The sequence below is a fragment of the Muntiacus reevesi genome, chromosome 18 (genome assembly GCF_963930625.1).
Source record: "Muntiacus reevesi chromosome 18, mMunRee1.1, whole genome shotgun sequence".
Classification (NCBI taxonomy): Eukaryota; Metazoa; Chordata; class Mammalia; order Artiodactyla; family Cervidae; genus Muntiacus; species Muntiacus reevesi.
Genome location: NC_089266.1, coordinates 21087624 through 21107158, shown reverse-complemented (window position 1 = coordinate 21107158; position 19535 = coordinate 21087624). Strand labels below are relative to the sequence as shown.

General features: G+C 39.4%; 2 protein-coding genes across 2 annotated transcripts; one reads left to right on the top strand and one right to left on the bottom strand.

The window, feature by feature from the left end:
• Positions 1–12601: 12601 nt before the first annotated feature.
• LOC136149033 (keratin-associated protein 4-1-like) lies at positions 12602–13096 on the bottom strand. Its single transcript, XM_065908885.1, has one exon. It carries the CDS (start codon positions 13094–13096, stop codon positions 12602–12604), a length of 495 nt encoding a protein of 164 aa, XP_065764957.1.
• Positions 13097–17382: 4286 nt separating this feature from the next.
• Positions 17383–19321, top strand: LOC136149383 (keratin-associated protein 9-1-like). Its single transcript, XM_065909617.1, has 4 exons — positions 17383–17393; positions 18394–18966; positions 19084–19158; positions 19270–19321. The coding sequence occupies exons 1-4, from the start codon at positions 17383–17385 to the stop codon at positions 19319–19321; spliced, it is 711 nt and encodes a 236-aa protein (XP_065765689.1).
• Positions 19322–19535: the final 214 nt, after the last annotated feature.

Genomic DNA, 19535 nt, shown 5'->3' with positions numbered 1-19535 from the left:
GTCATTCCTTCCTTGCAGGGATCATCTATGTTTACAGATACTGTAGTTCCTTCCACAAAGCATTGTCATATGAACTTTCACCTGGAGTAGTCCAGGTATCACCCTTCCACATCTGTGGATCTTACCATGCTCACAACTTTTGTAGCATTCCTTATGGGGAGAAAAAAGATTTAGTTGTACATTCAGTTCAAAAGGAAATCTCAGAAGATGGAATCTTAAGATGAGTTTCCCTGGTGGCTCAGATGGTAAAGAATCCACCTGCAATGTGGGAGACCTCAGTTCAATCACTGGGTTCAGTCGCTGGGTGGGTTGGGAAGATCCCCTGGAGGAGGGAAAGATTACTCCAGTGTTCTTGCCTAGAGAATTCCATGGACAGAGGAGCCTGGCGGACTACAGTTCATGGGGTCACAAAGAGTCAGACATGACTGAGCAACTTGTAGGTAAGATGAGAAGTTAGGGCAAAACTTTTATCAGTGTGGTCAGTTCTAAGCAAAATTGGTCAGTGTATAGATAGGAGAAACCCCGGACACACAAACTGTGTTCTCATCTCATTTCCTGGACTTAAAATGTTGGCAGATTTTTTTTTGTTTTGTTTTCAAAGAACAACATATACAAATATCATATGGTATTGCTTATATATGGAATCTTAAAAAGAGTACAAATGAACTTATCTTCAAAACATAGAGTCACAGATGTAGAAAATAAACTTAGGGTTACCCAGGGGTAGGGGTGGATAGATTAGGAGATGGGAGTTGACATATTCACACATATAAAATTGATAGCTAATAACAGTACAGTTCCCTGTACTGTATAGTACAGGGAACTCTGCTCATTATTCTGTAAAGACATATATAGAAAAGAATCTTTAAAAAAGTGGATATATGTGTATGTATAACTGATTCACTTTGCTACACATCTGAAACTAATACAACATTGTAAATAAACTTTAATAAAAAATTTAAAAACAGAACAATATATCTGCAATGGGACATAGCCCACCTGGAATCACCACTGAAGTGGGAAACAGTGCTTATGTTATTTAAAAAATTATATTTATGTATAAAGTAGAATTGAAACTGGTTCAAAATTGGGAAAGGAGTATGTCAAAGCTGTACATTGTCACTATGTTTATTTAAGTTATATACAGAGTACATCATGTGAAATGCCAGGCTGGATGAAGCACAAGATGGACTCAAGATTGCAGAGAGAAATATCAATAACCTCGGATATGCAGATGACACCACCCTTATGACAGAAACTGAAGAAGAATTAAAGAGCTTCTTGATGAAGGTGAAACGGGAGCGTGAAAAAACTACCTTAAAACTCAACATTCAAAAAACAAGGGTCATGGCATCCAGTCCCATCATTTCACGGCAAATAGATGGGGGAAGAATGGAAACAGTGACAGACTTCATTTTGGGGGGCTTCAAAATCACTGCAGATGGTGACTGCAGTCATGAAATTAAAAGATGCTTGCTCCTTGGAAGAAAATCAATGACATACCTAGACAGTGTATTAAAAAGCAATGACATTACTTTGCCATTTTACATTCAAAGCTATGGCTTTTCCAGTAGTTGTGTATGACTGTAAGAGCTAGACAGTAAAAAAGGCTGAGCGCCAAAAAATTGATGCCTTTGAACTGTGATGCTGGGGATGACTCTTGAGATTCCCTTGGACTGCAAGGAGATCAAACTAGTCAATCCTAAAGAACATCAACCATGAATATTCATTGAAAGGACTGATGCTGAAGTTGAAGCTCCAATACTTTGGCTACCTGTTGTGTAGTGCTGATTCTCTGGAAAGGATCCTGATGCTGAGAAAGACTGAAGGCAGGAGGAGAAGGGGAAGACAGAAGATGAGATGGTTGGATGGCATCACCAACTCAATGAACATGAGTTTGAGCAAACTCCGGGAGATGGTGAAGGACAGGGAAGCCTGGCGTGCTTCAGTCCATGGGGTCACAAAGAGTCAGACACAACTGAGCTGAGCGACTGAACAACAACAACATCAAAATAGAATATACAGAGTAACCTGAATTGTGAAAAGAAAAATGTATATAGGGTTATCGTTACCATCTTTAAATTCCATATATGTGCGTTAGTATACTGTATTGGTCTTTATCTTTCTGGATTACTTCATTCTGTATAATGGGCTCCAGTTTCATCCATCTCATTAGAACTGATTCAAATGAATTCTTTTTAATGGCTGAGTAATATTTCATGGTGTATATGTACCATAGCTTCCTTAACCATTTGTCTGCTGATGGGCATCTAGATTGCTTCCATGTCTTGGCTATTATAAATAGTGCTGCGATGAACATTGGGGTGCACGTGTCTCTTTCAGATCTGGTTCCTCAGTGTGTATGCCCAGAAGTGCGATTGCTGGGTCATATGATCGGGATGGGGAATACATGCAAATCCATGGCTGATTCATGTCAATGTATGACAAAAACCACTACAATATTGTAAAGTAATTAGCCTCCAGCTAATAAAAATAAATGAAAAAATGTATATATAGAAAGATGGTAATGATGACCCTATATGTGAGACAGCAAAAGAGACACAGATGCAAAGAACAGACTGTTGGACTCTGTGGGAGAAGGTGAGGGTGGGATGATTTGAGAGAATAGCATTGAAACATGTATATTATCATATGTGTAATAGATCACCAGTCCAGGTTTGATCCATGAGGCTGGGTGCTCAGGACTGGTGCACTGGGATGACCCTGAGGGATGGCATGGGGAGGGAGGTGGGAGGGTGGGTCCGGATGGGGAACACATGTACACCTGTGGCTGACTCATGTGAATGTATGGCAAAAACTACCACAATATTGTAAATTAATTAGCCTCCAATTAAAATAAATAAATAAATAAAAAGAAAAATATTGACATTATTACCAGAAATGTGCATAGTAATTATCACTGGTTGATAGACTTATGGAAGCTTAATTTTCTTCTTAATACTTTTTCTTTGATTTTTCTTTAATGACTTGTTTTTCTTTTCTAAACAGAAAGAATTTTTAAGAAAACTGTCATACCATTACATAGAGATCTCCACTGTGAACCACTGGGACTGGGTATTGGGGGAGTTCCAGGCTAGCATGGTGCTCAGAGGGTAGCACCAGTTCAGCTGCACTGGTTGTTATGATGTAGTCAAGAATGTGAGAAGGGCTGCTCTTCTAGGGATAAGCCTTATGTCTATTCTGATTATTTGGTGACTTTGAACTACTGGTTTATAAATAATTTGAATCTCATTCTTGCCCTGGAATGCCAATTCACAAATCCAAGAGTGGACAATGATACATTTCAGGTGAGCGCACTCAACAAAAAGTGTACGTTTAAACTGCTTAGTAGGCAGGAAACCAAAGCTCCACCAGAGGAAAGAGGCTTATTATAAACCAGAAATGTTCATATAGTGCTGGATAGGAGGCGCAGCACTAGGCATGATTCTCAGTACACCTCCATATAGTTTGACTTATATGGTCTGGGAGAAGCATCTCTCTATTCATTATAAAGGCAATTCCAGTGCATGGCTAGAGCTTCAAGCACCCAGAATGAGATGCCAGATTTGGACCTGGCGCTGCAGCAACTGGGCAACTTAAAGAAGCAGAGGTATATGTGGAACTATCAGAATGGAGCATGCTGTGAATTAGATCGAGAGAGCATTTCAGGGGAGGAAAAATAATGTTTCCTCTATCATTCGAGAGGGAAACCTTTCTAGAGAGAACCTACTTTTCTAGGTTCTTGGCTGAGACCCACCTGTAATAAAATAGATTAATAGGCAAAAAACAAACAGAAATTTAATTACATGTATACCTCGGGCTGTGAAGAAAGCTGAGCCCCGAAAAATTGATGCTTTTGAACTGTGGTGTTGGAGAAGACTCTTGAGAGTCCCTTGGACTGCAAGGAGATCCAACCAGTCCATCCTAAAGGAGATCAGTCCTGGGTGTTCATTGGAAGGACCGATGCTGAAGCTGAAACTCCAATACTTTGACCACCTGATGCAAAGAGTTGACTCATTGGAAAAGACCCCGATGCTGGGGAAGATTGAAGGCAGGAGGAGAAGGGGACGACAGAGGATGAGATGGCTGGATGGCATCACCGACTCGATGGACATGAGTTTGAGTAAACTCGGGAGTTGGTGATGGACAGGGAGGCCTGGCGTGCTGCGATTCATGGGGTTGCAAAGAGTCAGACACGACTGAGTGACTGAACAGAAATCAACTGAACCGATACCTCTGTGTACATGGGAGATACCCAGAAAAACTAAGGAGCTCCTCAAAATGAGCCAGGCTACCACCTTAAATATCATCCCTGCTGCTGCTGCTAAGTCGCTTCAGTCATGTCCAACTCTGCGTGACCCCACAGATGGCAGCCCACTAGGCTCCTCTGTCCCTGGGATTCTCCAGGCAAGAATACTGGAGCGGGTTGCCATTTCCTTCTCCAAATATCATCTCTAGCTAAATGCAAAAGATTTTGGAAACAGGAGAGGCTAATTATGGGAGTTAACCAGGAAAAACACAGTAAAGAGTGGTAAGGTTGTTTTGCAGATTTAAGTTATTTGCCTTGTCCAGTAATAAGAGTTTCTAGAAATTTAGAATCACCTTTTTCTTCCTAGTATAGAGAGGGAGACACCCTTACAAATGTAGACTTCCATTATAAACATAAATGCCTCTTACAAAAGGGTGATTCTACTCAGTGTCTCCCATATCTACTGTCTCAAGAATAATCAGCCTAAAATAGTATTTATGCCTAAGAGGCATATTTTGGGGTGGTACACTCTGCCCCCCCCCTCTGGATAATAGAGGCATGTAGCTAATAGACATAAGAAAAGCTATTTAATTTGTCATTAAGAAAATACAACTTAAAAAAACAAATCCTATTTTGGATTGATTACAACCAGGGTTGGTGGCAATGCATAGAAACTGGAAGGCTTGTAGAATGTAAGGTCAGAGTGTACATTGATGATGCTCTTTGGAGGATGAGTTGGCAATCATTATTAAAATTATAAAGACAATTCTGTGTCCCTGTTATCCCACATTAAAATTCTAAAGGTTGTCCTTTTAAATCTTCCTTGCTGTAATTTCCCTTCTCTTAACCTTGAAATGGTGAGATACCCCCATGGCTCTGATTTTAGCTCCTTTTATTTATCTTCTGTTTGCCTATGTATCTTCCTTGTTTGATTTCACCCAACTCCATAGAACACCAAGAACACCACATTATTTTTTAAGTGGATTTAGTCTCAATTTAGTCTTTTTTTTTTTTCATTTATTTTTATAAGTTGGAGGCTAATTACTTTAAAATATTGTAGTGGTTTTTGCCATACATTGACATGAATCAGCCATGGATTTACATGTGTTCCCCATCCCGATACCCCTCCCACCTCCCTCCCCATCCCATCCCTCTGGGTCTTCCCAGTGCATCAGCCCTGAGCACTTGTCTCATGCATCCAACCTGGGCTGGTGATCTCTTTCACCCTTGATAGTATACTTGTTTCAATGCTGTTCTCTCAGAACATCCCACCCTCGCCTTCTCCCACAGAGTCCAAAAGTCTGTTCTGTACATCTGTGTCTCTTTTTCTGTTTTGCATATAGGGTTATCGTCACCATCTTTTAAAATTCCATATATATGCGTTAGTATACTGTATTGGTCTCTATCTTTCTGGCTTACTTCACTCTGTATAATGGGCTCCAGTTTCATCTGTCTCATTAGAACTGATTCAAATGAATTCTTTTTAATGGCTGAGTAATATTCCATGGTATATATGTACCATAGCTTCCTTACTCATTTGTCTGCTGATGGGCATCTAGGTTGCTTCCATGTCCTGGCTATTATAAACAGTACTGCAATGAACATTGGGGTGCACGTGCCTCTTTCAGATCTAGTTTCCTTGGTGTGTATGCCCAGGAGTGGGATTGCTGGGTCATATGGCAGTTCTATTTCCAGATTTTTAAGGAATCTCCACACTGTTCTCTATAGTGGCTGTACTAGTTTGCATTCCCACCAACAGTGTAAGAGAGTTCCCTTTTCTCCACACCTTCTCCAGCATTTATTGCTTGTAGACCTTTGGATAGCAGCCATCCTGACTGGCATGTAATGGTACCTCATTGTGGTTTTGATTTGCATTTCTCTGATAATGAGTGATGTTGAGCATCTTTTCATGTGTTTGTTAGCCATCTGTATGTCTTCTTTGGAGAAATGTCTGTTTAGTTCTTTGGCCCACTTTTTGATTGGGTCATTTATTTTTCTGGAATTGAGCTTCAGGAGCTGCTTGTATATTTTTGAGATTAATCCTTTGTCTGTTTCCTCATTTGCTATTATTTTCTCCCAATCTGAGGGCTGTCTTTTCACCTTGCTTATAGTTTCCTTTGTTGTGCAAAAGCTTTTAAGTTTCATTAGGTCCCATTTGTGTATTTTTACTTTTATTTCCAATATTCTGGGAGGTGGGTCATGGAGGATCCTGCTGTGATTTATGTCGGAGAGTGTTTTGCCTATGTTCTCCTCTAGGAGTTTTATAGTTTCTGGTCTTACATTTAGATCATTAATCCATTTTGAGTTTATTTTTTGTATGGTGTTAGAAAGTGTTCTAGTTTCATTCTTTTCCAAGTGGTTGACCAGTTTTCCCAGCACCACTTGTTAAAGAGGTTGTCTTTTTTTCATTGTATATCCTTGCCTCCTTTGTCGAAGATAAGGTGTTTGTAGGTACATGGATTTATCTCTGGGCTTTCTATTCTGTTCCATTGATCTATATTTGTTCTTTGTGCCAGTACCATACTGTCTTGATGACTGTGGCTTTGTAGTAGAACCTGAAGTCAGGCAGGTTGATTCTTCCAGTTCCATTCTTCTTTCTCAAGATTACTTTGGCTATTTGAGGTTTTTTGTATTTCCATACAAATTGTGAAATTATTTGTTCTAGTTCTGTGAAAAATACCGTTGGTAGCTTGATAGGGATTGCATTGAATCTATAGATTGCTTTGCATAGCATACTCATTTTCACTATATTGATTCTTCCAATTCATGAACTCGGTATATTTCTCCATCTATTTGTGTCCTCTTTGATTTCTTTCATCAGTGTTTTTTAGTTTTCTATATATAGATCTTTTGCTTCTTTAGGTAGATATACTCCTAAGTATTTTATTCTTTTTGTTGCAATGGTGAATGGTATTGTTTCCTTAAATTCTCTTTGTGTTTTCTCATTGTTAGCATATAGGAACTCAAGGGTTTTCTGTGTGCTAATTTTATATCCTGCAACATTACTGTATTCATTGATTAGCTCTACTAATTTTCTGGTAGAGTCTTTAGGGTTTTCTATGTAGAGGATCATGTCGTCTGCAAACAATGAGAGTTTTACTTCTTCTTTCTTTATCTGGATTCCTTTTATTTCTTTTTCTGCTCTGATTGCTGTGGCCAACACTTCCAAAACTATGTTGAATACTAGTGGTGAGAGTGGACACCCTTGTCTTGTTCCTGACTTTAAGGGAAATGCTTTCAATTTTTCACCATTGAGGATAGTGTTTGCTGTGGGTTTGTCATATATAACTTTTATTATGTTGAGGTATGTTCCTTCTATGCCTGCTTTCTGGAGAGTTTTTATCATAAATGGATGTTGGATTTTTCAAAGGTTTTTTCTGCATCTATTGAGATAATCATATGGTTTTTATCTTTTAATTTGTTAATGTGGTGAACACCACATTTTTAACTCAATCCCTGACTTTTCCACTGAGCTGAAGACTCCCTAGTTAATAGTTTCATTTGGGTGGATAATATTAATCTCCAATTTGACATGGTCAAAACGGAACTCTTGGTCTATTTCTTCCTTCAGGTTTATTTTTCTCTCAGTCTTAATATCAGTAAATGGCACTACAGATGGTCCCTGTCTTACAGTGGTTCAACTTAAGATTTTTTGACTCTACAATGGTGCATAAGTGATACTCATTCAGTAGAAATTTTATTTGAATTAAAATTTGAATTTTGATCTTTTCTCAGGTTAGTGATATACTGTATGATACTCCAGGCAGCAGCAATGGGCCATAGCTCCTAGTCACAAGGGCAAACAACCAATACACCTACAACCACTCTGTGCTCATGTTGTACCCATCCTCATTCTGTTTTTCATTTCAGTACAATATTAAATAAATTATATGAGATATTCAGCATGTTATCTTAAAATAGGTTTTGTGTCAAATGATTTTGCCCTACTGTAGGCAAGAGTAAGTGTTCTGAGTATATTTAAGGTAGTCTAGGGTAAGCTGTGATAGTCAGTGTGAGTGTGTGCTCAGTCACTCAGTTGTGTCTGACTCTTTATGATCCCATCGATTGTAGCCAGTCTCCTCTATCCATGGAATTTTCCAAGCAAGTGGAGTGGACTGCCACTTCCTACTCCAGGAGATCTTTCCAACCCAAGGATCAAACCCACATCTCTTGTGTCTCCTGCATTGGCAGGCAGACTCTTTACCACTGTGCTATCATATTCATTAGGTTAAGTGTATTAAATGCATTTTTAACTTATGATATTTCAAATTACAATTGGCCTATCAGGATATAACCTCATTATATAATCCTAAAATTTGTATAGGACCACAAAAACTTGGAATAGCCAAAGCAATCTTGAGAAAGAAGAACAAAGCTGAAGTTATCACTCTCCATGACTTTGAACTATTCCACAAAGCTATAGTAATCAAATCAGTATGATATTGGTACAAAAACAGATATATAAATGGAACAGAATAGAGAGCCCCCAAATAAATCCATACATATATGCTCAATTAAACTATGTCAAAAGGGGAAAAAATTTACAATGAGGAAAAGTGGGGAGAGACAGTCTCTTAAATAATTGGTGATGGGAAAACTGGACAACTACATGGAAGAACATAAAACTAGATTTTTTTCCCACACAATATACAAAAATAGACTCAAAATAGATTAAAGACTTAAACTTAAGACCAGAAAGTATAAAACTCCTAGAAGAAATAGACAGTATTCTCCTTGACTTTGGTCTTCACAATTTTTTTTTTTTTTTTTGGATCTTTCTCTTTAAGCAAGGGAAACAAAAGCAAAAAAAAATTAAAAGTGAGATGACATCAAACTAAAAAGTCTTTGTACAGTGAAAGAAACCTTAACAAAATGAGAAGGTAACCTAGTGAATGAAAGAAAATATTTACAAATGATAGGACTAATAAAGGATTAACATCCAAACTATGTAAAGAACTCATACAAATGAAAGTCAAAGTGTTAGTCACTCAGTTGTGTTTGACTCTTTGCAACTCCATGGATTGTAGCCCACCAGGCTTCTCTGTCAATGGCTTTTCCCAGGCTGGAGTGGGTTGTCATTCCCTTTTCCAGGGATCTTTCTGGTCCAGGGATCAAATCTGTGTCTCCCATACTGCAGACAGATTCTTTACTGTCTGAACCACCAGGGAAGCCAAAGAACTCATATAGTTCAATATCAAAGAACAAGAAAATATAATTTTAGAATAGACAGAGGTCCTAAATAGGCATTTTTCCATATATGGTCTGTGGGCACATGAAAACATATTCAATATCACTAATGCAAACAAAACCACATTGAGATTCACCTGATACCTATCAGAATGGCTATCATTAAAAAGACACAAAATAATAATTCTTGGCAAAGATATACAGAAAAGGTAACTGTTGTGCACTGTTGGTACACTGTAAATTGGTAACATTTACATTAAGGAAAACAGTATGGAGTTTCCTCAAAAAATTAAAAATAGGACTACCATACAATTTAGGAATTCCACTCCTGGTATTTGCCCCCAAGAAAAGGAAAACACTAACTCAAAGAGATACATACACTTAAGTGTTCATTGCAGCATTATTTCCAGTAGTCATAATATGGGAAATAATTTATGTGTCCATTGACATGTAAATGGATGAAGAATGTATAAGTGGAATATTACTCAACTATAAAAAATGAGGAAATCTTACCACATGCAATAGCATGAATGGACATAGAAAGTATTATCTAAGTGAAATAAGCGAGACAGAGAAAGATAAATACTGTATGTTTTCACATATATGTGGAATCTGAAAAACAAAGCAAACAAATGTAACAAAATAGAAACAGACTCATAGATACAGAAAACAAACGAGTGGTTGCCAGAAAGAAAGGAGGTTTGGGGAGAGCAAAATAGGTGAAGGAAATTAAGAGGTACAAACTATGAGTTATAAAATAAATGTCACTGAGATGCAATATATAGCACTGAGAATATAGTCAATAATGTTATAACTTTGCATAATGTATAGTTACAGAAATATCAAAACACTATGCTGTACATTGAAACTAATATAATATTGTAAGTCAACTATGCTTCAATTTTTCAAAAAGGCAAACTTGTCAAATTTGATTAGCTAGAACTTTAAAAATATATAGCTTTTACCTTCTTTCCAGTACATTTAAAGCATAATTGAGAATCATAGCTAAAGAAAGCTTCTAAGTGATAAGTCAAGGCTTAGGTAGAGAATGATATGATTCATTCCTAATTAGTGCTAAGTAGGTCCACATTGAGTTAAATATATCTTCTGTAATTATATTTACTTTAATTTGCCTTACAAACAATCATTTTATGGAAGAAGCCAAATTTTATAGAAATGCAGGTCAGGAAAAATAAGCTACACATGTCCAAAGTGGGATGTGCCCAAATTAACTAGATTTTATTGCTTGAATATCAAAGGAAGAGACTTAAAGAATGTCAGAGACATTCAGGACATTGTCCTAATCCTTTCTTAATGATTCAGGTACTACGTCAGTCAAGTGATGGATTATTGCACTGACCTATAACACTCTCAGGAATGTATAATACCCTTAGCAAGGAATTACTTTCCTGAGAGTGAAAGTGAGTCACTGACCCCACAGTTTTCAGTGTTCAGAATGTACACAGGGTCATGTAAGGATTAGGTTGAGGTCTAAAAAAGCCCCAAGTGACTCATAGTTGGAATTACAACATCAGGTCCATGTTTGCAAGATCTTGGGTATAAATGTACCCCTTGAAAGGTCTCTTTTGGATTTGATAGAATTATAAACCTGGAGTCCCATATTGCTGTAGATTGTCACTCATCTATTCAACAAATAGTGGTTGAGAGCCTTCTATTCTGTTCTAGGCATTATGCATGAACCACCATCCTATTTCTTCTTTAAGACTTAGTTGTCATTATCTCCTCCAATAAACCCTTCCAGATACTCTCCACTCAAATCACTGTTCCCTAGTCCTCTTCTAATATTCAAGGAGCATGCTCCTCATGTGCTTCACATTGCTTTATTATCACTTTTCCAGAGCTTGCTGTGAAGATACTAAAAGGTCTTTATTATAATCCCCATGCTTTGTTCACAGCATGGCCAAGAGCTGGCTCTATATACATGTCTGTTGAATAACTCATAGAATCCTTGCCTTTGAGAAACTCAGTGTGTGTAGGGAAAGAGATAAACAAACAGTTACAGCACAAAGAATAATTCTATATAGAAAATCAAGTGTTATGGACCTCCATATGGTAGGAGAAGTAACTAACTGTCTAAAACTGATGCACAAAAGTGATGTTAGACATGGACCTTGAATAACAAGAAGGAGACAGTTTGAGAGTGAACTTGAGCCAGAAATGCTGACATGTACAAAGGCAGAGACAGGTTTAAGGCGTGGTAAGTGATTTTGGAGAGCTAGAGTTTTAACAGAGATTCTCTAACATTGGTGTACTTAATAATTACCTTAGAAATTTGATAATAATGCTGAGAGATTGAGAAGATCCCCTGGAGAAGGAAATGAAAACACCCTCCAGAATTCTTGCCTGGAGAATCCCATGGACAGAGGAGCCTGGTGGGTTGCAACCCATGGGGTCTCACATAGTCAGATACACCTGAAGCAGCTTAGCATGTACACATGCAGACAGAAATTCCCTCTTCTCAAGAATATTACCCAACATATTCTACCTACCTGGGTGGGTCCTCTTAACTCCAGTATTGGACTGTGAGCTCCTGATAGGAAGAAATCATGCTTCACACATGTTGGAAAGATCTGCAGAGCCCAGCAGTGCAAGAGCATGCCCAGGGATGGATCATTTTACTAACTGGGTATGAAAATTATTGTTTGTTAGGTAGGATGGCTTATCTTGTTTTGAAAAATACATGAAGTCCTTTCTATTATATAATACAGGCATTAGGCGATATTTGAAAAACAAGTTTTCTTTCCTGGCCATAGAAACCCACACTTTTATTCATCTTGAGAAAAAGAATGCTGGAAAATAAATAGAAAACCAACTCTCAGAAATAACTAAAGAAGAATACACCGATTTATTATATCAAGATATTTAGATGTTATTTAGAAATAGTTAACATGATTGAGAAGGTCAAGGCAAGTATAATAGTCAGATATTTGGAGGTTTAGTTCAAGTGCGTCATGCACATGAGGTTAGATGCAGGGAAGAGATCTGTGGGGAACAAGAATGGTCCTGAATGCAGAATGGGGGCCCTTTTGCTTGTGGCTTAGTGGTACCACAGGGTATTAAAGCTGGTGGTCATTTAAAACAAGGAAAATTTAAAATGAATGACATGTCCACACTAATGTGATAGTGACTGGTTTATGGTTGATTTCAGCAAAAGGATCCACCACAGCTGGGGCGACAGCAAGTTGTGCGGCAGCAAGTGGTCTGGCAGCAGACAGGGCGGCAGCAGCTGGGGCGGCAGGTGGTCTGGCAGCAGACAGGGCGGCAGCAGCTGGACACGCCGCAGCTGGGGCGGCAGGTGGTCTGGCAGCAGACGGGGCGGCAGCAGCTGGACACGCCGCAGCTGGGGCGGCAGGTGGTCTGGCAGCAGACGGGGCGGCAGCAGCTGGACACGCCGCAGCTGGGGCGGCAGGTGGTCTGGCAGCAGACGGGGCGGCAGCAGCTGGACACGCCACAGCTGGGGCGGCAGGTGGTCTGGCAGCAGACGGGGCGGCAGCAGCTGGACACGCCGCAGCTGGGGCGGCAGCGGGTGGTCCTGCAGCAGGTGGTCTGGCAGCAGATGGGCTGGCAGCAGGTCTCCTGGCAGAGACTTCGGCCACAGCTCTGGTCAGAGCAGACGGAGCCACAACAGGAGCTGACCATGGTGTCAGAGGGTGGAGGTTCTAGGTGGGTTAGAGAGTGAGATTCTTGAGTTTGGAAGTCTCATTGCAACATGTCCCCTTTTATACCTACCTGAGGGACTCCTATCACTATGTTAAGGGCTATTTCCTTGTTATTGTTTACCTTAATAGATAGGCAATTATCAAGTTAGTTATTTGTTGAGTAGAATGCATTTTTCCTTTCTCTGTGTTGTGGTTCATCCAATCTAGTCTTTCCTCTTGACTCACATTTCATCTTCTTTCTTATATGTGTCATCTGATTTCAAAGACTCCTCAGCTTCTTCATCTAATTTGTTGTCATATAATACATCATTTAAATGTCAACACTCTGCGTCATCCTTAAAGCCGTGTCTCATACCAGCCCTCAAGTGGGATAGTAGATCTTGTTCTCTAAAGACGGTTTGAGAAAAATAAACTGTGAATATAGTGGAGTACTTGGAGGCATTTTTCTTTAAAAAGTGGAGAGGCTATTCTAAGACAGAAAACTTAAAACAATAAAGGAAAAGATTGAAAAATTTTAGAGCAGAAAAATTTTAATGTCTAATTAGTCATTTTAAAGCTTTAAACAAAACCAAAAGACTACAAAAGAGCAAGCTGTAAGTAAATAACAAATGGGTTAACCAATATAACCCAAAAGACCTAATGCATAGTAAGAAAAAAAAGGCCAACAACAAAAGAAAGTTGAGGGAAGGATATTAACAGTCATTTCACTGAAAAAGAAATATGAATGCCTTTTAAGGTTTTAAAAGATGTTCAGTCTCATTTATAATTTTGAAAATTTTAATTGAACAATTTATACATTTGTAAACCAAATATTGAACACTTATAATGTCCCAGGTCCTGCTCTAGGCTCTGGGAATAACAACAGTGAATAGTTTGAAATGAAAAATATAAAGTATCTAATTTTTTAAACTCTAATAAGTTGGAGAGCTTAAAAGGAAACAGATATTTTCATATCTTAGGTGTCTAAGCTGGAGTAACTTCTTTATAAAGTAATACAGCAGTAACTATAAGATTTGATTGAGCAATTTCACTTCTAGAAACATATTCAACAGATGCACATAAGCAGGAGCTCCAGGATAAAAACTCAAAATGTTCTTTGCAGCATTGTTGGTAAGAATGAAAGTCTGAAATTGAACTGTATTGTGACTATGGAGGAGAATATCTCTGATGTACAGGGTCCATGTTACAGAGCATCATTTTGTCATGAAGAACACTTCTTGAGCTATTCTTGCAACTTTTCTATAATTTTTAAATTATTTTAATAAGGAAAATGAAGTACACTTTTACAGCAAAACAGACCTATTCCATATGGACACACCTTGTTTTTTAGACAAAATTTCAGCAAGGAGGGAAGAAGGTAAAAAAGAAAGTAAAGCTATATGAACATGTTTGGTTGTGCTGTTTTTCAGTTATTTAAGTCTAATTTCATCGCATTTGGGTAAGAGAGAGAAGTTTATATTATTCTGCCAAAAGAGTTTTCTTTGTAGTCTATATGTTTGTGAACATCCTGGAGATATATATATGAAAATTATGAAAAGTTTGTCAGGCATGCATGCTCAGTCATGTCTAACTCCTTTGATCCCATGGACTATAACCTGGCAGGCTTCTCTGTCCATGTCATTTCTCAGGCAAGAATACTGCAGTGGGTTGCCATTTCCTTCTCCAGGGGATCTTTCAGACCCAGGGATTGAACCTACATCTCCTGTGGCTCCTGTATCAGCAGGCAGATACTTTACCGCTGAGTCACCTGAGAGAGCATATAAATATCAATTACATCTAAATTGGTAATGGTTCTACTCACATTCTCTATTTCCTTGTTTATTTTTCTCCTTCAAATGACCATTCTAAAACAGGGTGTTAAAGTCTCTGCTATAATTGTGGTTTTATAAATTTTCACTGTGTATAATAGTTTTTTTGCACTTAGTTCCAACATAGCTTGAAAGCATTTATGATAGCAAGAAAGTTACAATTTATATAGACATAAATTCATATATCAGTAAGAAGTCACAAAGTGAAGACAAGAACAGGTGTTAGAGATTTTGATCTAATTAGGCCACAGTTCTACAGTCATTCATTTGTTTGGAGATGGTTGGTGTTGTCTGAAGGCAGGAAGACAGCTAGGAAATATCCCTCCTCCTTAGAATGATTATAATGTGTTTTGAGGGAGTAGTTTTAAAGTAATAACTACATTATAAGAATATAAACACTCTGCTTTCTTCTGATTCACTCCTTCACTTTGTCTTATGTGGTTGTAAACTGTACACTATTCCTTAAATTTTCATACATGACACATTTTATTTCTAAGAATCCATCTTTATACATTACCTGTCTCCAACAGAATGATTTCTCTTTCTCACCAATATCACCAATACACTCTGCCTGACACGTGTCTTCCTATTGAATCCAAGATTTCATTGTGAGTTACATTGGGATGGGACTTGGGTCACATTTGACTTAGTGCTTCCCCAAAGGACCTTGCAGGGTGGGCCATAATTCAACTGTAGTAAGAAGGAAGCTCTTGTTTTCTCTCAATAAACTTGCAGGCAAGGAGGACAATCTACTTTTTGGGGGAAAGTCATTATTTAGCATTTTCTCTGATACAGGATTTGATTGATATGTAAAATCAGTTTTCTTTGTTCACATGACAGAAATACAAGTTTATCTCCAGTTCATAATCAACACTAAATAAAACAAAGGGCCAAAAATATTTCTGATACCAAGTGTTTATGGATATGAAGTTGTTCCATCACACAGAACTCACTGCAAAGGCCAGGTCATGCACAGCAGTCATGAGATAAGGAGCCTGTCCCCATGAACTAGAGTAGACATTTGATCTGAATGTCCAGATGCTGTGGACAGAATAAATGGAAAAAAAAAAAAAAAGATGAATACACTAGAATACTGGTGGTTGACTCAGGGCTGGGGCGAGGAATGAAGTCCAACAACAAGAAAATCTGTAATGCTGGGAGACATCAGGTAGTCTGGCAGCAGACTGGGCAGCAGCAACTGGACACTCCACAGCTGGGGACACAGCAACTGGAACTGTAGCCACAGGGGGTAGCAACAACTAGAGACTCAGCAGCTGAGGTGACAGCAGGCAGTCTGGCAGCAGCTGGGCTGGCAGCAGTTCTCCTGGCAGAGACCTTGGCCACAGCCCTGGTCAGAGTAGATGGTCAGAGTAGATGGAGCCACAACAGGAGCTGACCATGGTGTTAGAGGGTGCAGGTTCTGGGTTTCCAGGAGAGTGAGGTTCTCAAATGGAAGTCTTCTCCCAAATCCTTTTGTATACCCTGATGAGGAGATGTCATCATCATGTCCAAGATTATTTTCTAGCTGCTGTTTGTCATGTTTAAAAGGAGATTATCAGACATTCTGATGCAGCATTTGGTTAGCTTTGGTATTTAAAGAGTATGCTTACATACCTTTATTTAATCATTTATCCCTAAAAAGGAGCATTTGCCTTTCTTTTCTTATTTCATCTTCATCTCATCTACTCCCTCTTATACTTTCCAAAATGTGTTATTTGATACTCTGAACATTATTATTCTTTAGCCTTAAAGACATTTAACTTCTTGTACCCAAAACAGACACACAATCACAATTCTTGCTATTTGGACAATACTTAAATCCAAACATGAATAAACTAATGCACCAAAACTCAGACCTCAATACACTATAGCAAAGTGGCTGGTGGCAAAATCAGCATATAACACACTCATAACTTATGAAGAAGCTAAGCAATATAACTGGATTTAAGGCACATGACTTCAGGTTGTTCAAAATAGAGGTGGTCACTTTTCCAAACCAACATCCCAATTAATCAGCCCTATTACAAATTACTTCTAGTTCAAGTTTCAAGCTAGTAAACTTGGAGTTCTCCTTTATTCAAGTGAATCCATGTTGATTCCCACCCTCTAAGAGCCATTCTCAGGACAGAGGCACAGAAGGGAAAGATGATATTCAACCCATCCCACTTCTGCTATGATTCCATTCTGACTCAATGAACAACAGCAGATTATTAGACTGGATGAACTGGTAATACTATTACCCATTTACTGGATCTACTAACAGGGGGTTTATACAACTTCGCCACCAAGGTCAGGAAGCCCAGCAGCAGAGGCATCAGAAATCCATAACTGCAGTTAAGTCAGAGCAGATGAAGTATCAGGGGCCACAGTGTTAATTAGTGAAATAAATATGCTCTTTCTTTCAAAAGGTTACAAATATGGAAATTGCTAAGTATCCAAAATATTATGCTTTGCTCCAATGAGTCATTGGTGTCCCTTTTGTTCCTGCATGTTAATAATTTATTGACATTTGTATATTTTTATTGGCTTATAACATTGAGTTTTGCTTGTACCATATTCTATTTAGATTTCTGTATACACTACCAAATGATCATCATCAAAGGTATGGTTTCCTTCACCATACACTTGCCCATCTTTACCCACTTTGCTGTCCTCCATAGCCTTTCTTTTAAACTGCAATTGAAAGAAAAATATTTTAGTTGTCAAATTAACTGCTTTGAGACTCTTCCTTTTGTCATGAAATAAAGGGAATAAGGAAATAATAAAGATAGTATCCCCAGAGCAAGTTTGTTATCAGGTCTGTCAGCAGATTTGAAGTTTAGCATGGAAAGATAATGTTTAATATAGTGAGTTCAGTCCCTTGTTTTTAGGAAATGAGATACCAAATGGAAAAGCTTCCTACTCATAGATTTATCTATCATTGAATTTTGTGTGGCATAGATGAAAGACTTATTAAAAAGTAACTTTAATTCAGAATGTGTTAAAATATGAGCTGAATCCATCACTTTTGTTTCACCTATCTTGAGGGGTGAATCCCAAAATAAGTAGCTCCAAGAGGAAAATGTAGGTGGGGACAATGTCTCTGAAATCTTCAACAAATTATCTTGAACTGGTAGGTGACAAAAGGATGAATTCTGTCTTGAGAAATGAAGATTCATACTTAAATAAGGGTATGGATGTTGATGGTTTCTCCCATTTCTGGAAATAAGTTTCTATGGTTTAATATTAACTAGGAAAATAATCCTGTTTTCAGAAGATTCATAATACTCAGGGAACACTTCCTCCTTAGGCAATTTTCCATGGATCATGAAAAATGTTATAAATAATAACAAGGAAAATTCTGTTCATTGGTCCTAAATTTGGGAACCAGAGTATAAAAGGTCTAGTAGAGAAGAGGTATTCAGATTCTGAGAAATTTGTCTCTGCTCAGAAGCCACCCCTCCACATCTGACACCATGACCCATTCCAGCTGCTCCCCTTGCTGTCAACCTACCTGCTGCCGGCCCACCTGCTGCAGGACCACCTGCTGCCGGCCCACCTGCTGTGAGCCCAGCTGCTGTCAGTCCTGCTGCCCCCCAACTTGCTCTCAAACCACCTGTTGCAGGACCACCTGCTGCAAACCTACTTGTGTGACCACCTGCTGTAAGCCCAGCTGCTGTGAGCCCAGCTGCTGTCAACCTTGCTGCCCCCCAACTTGCTATCAGACTAGTGAAAACACCTGCTGTAGGACCACCTGCTGCAAACCAACCTGTGTGACCACCTGCTGTCAACCCACCTGCGGTGGGTCCAGCTGCTGCCAGCCTTGCTGCCGCCCTGCCTGCTGTCAGACCACCTGCTGCAGGACCACCTGCCTCAAGCCTACTTGTGTGACCTCCTGCTGCCAGCCCACCTGCTGTGAGGCCAGCTGCTGCCAGCCCTCCTGCCCCCAAACTTGCTGTCAAACCACTGAAACCACCTGCTGCAAACCTACTTGTGTGACCACCTGCTGCCAGCCCACCTGCTGTGGATCCAGCAGCTGTGGACAAACCTGCATTGGGTCCAGGTGCTGTCAGTCTTGCTGCCAGCCAGCTTCCTGTGCACCTGTGTACTGCCACAGAACCTGCTACCACCCCATATGCTGCTGCCTGCCTGGGTGCCAAGGCCAGAGCTGTGGGTCCAGCTGCTGCCAGCCTTGCAGCCGCCCTGTCTGCTGTCAGACCACCTGCTGCAGGACCACCTGCCTCAAGCCTACTTGTGTGACCACCTGCTTTCAGCCCACGTGCTGTGGGTCCAGCAGTTGTGGACAAACCTGCAGCAGATCCAGCTGCTGCCAGTCTTGCTGCCTCCCCATCTGCTGTAGGACCACCTGCTGCCACCCCAGCTGTGTGTCCACCTGCTGCCAGCCTTCCTGCTGCTGAAAATCTCACCAAAGAACCACCGTCTCACAAATCAACCTTGCTGTTCCTAGGACAAATTCACTTTCAAATGATGCTGAAAGCCAGCAGTCTATTACCAATTTTTTTTTGTTGTTGTTATTCATCTACCTATATAAAAGCTTCTGAACCAGCCTGATGGAATGTAGAGGACTTCACCCTGATTCTCCCCTTCCTATCTGTGTGGGTCATGTGCCAG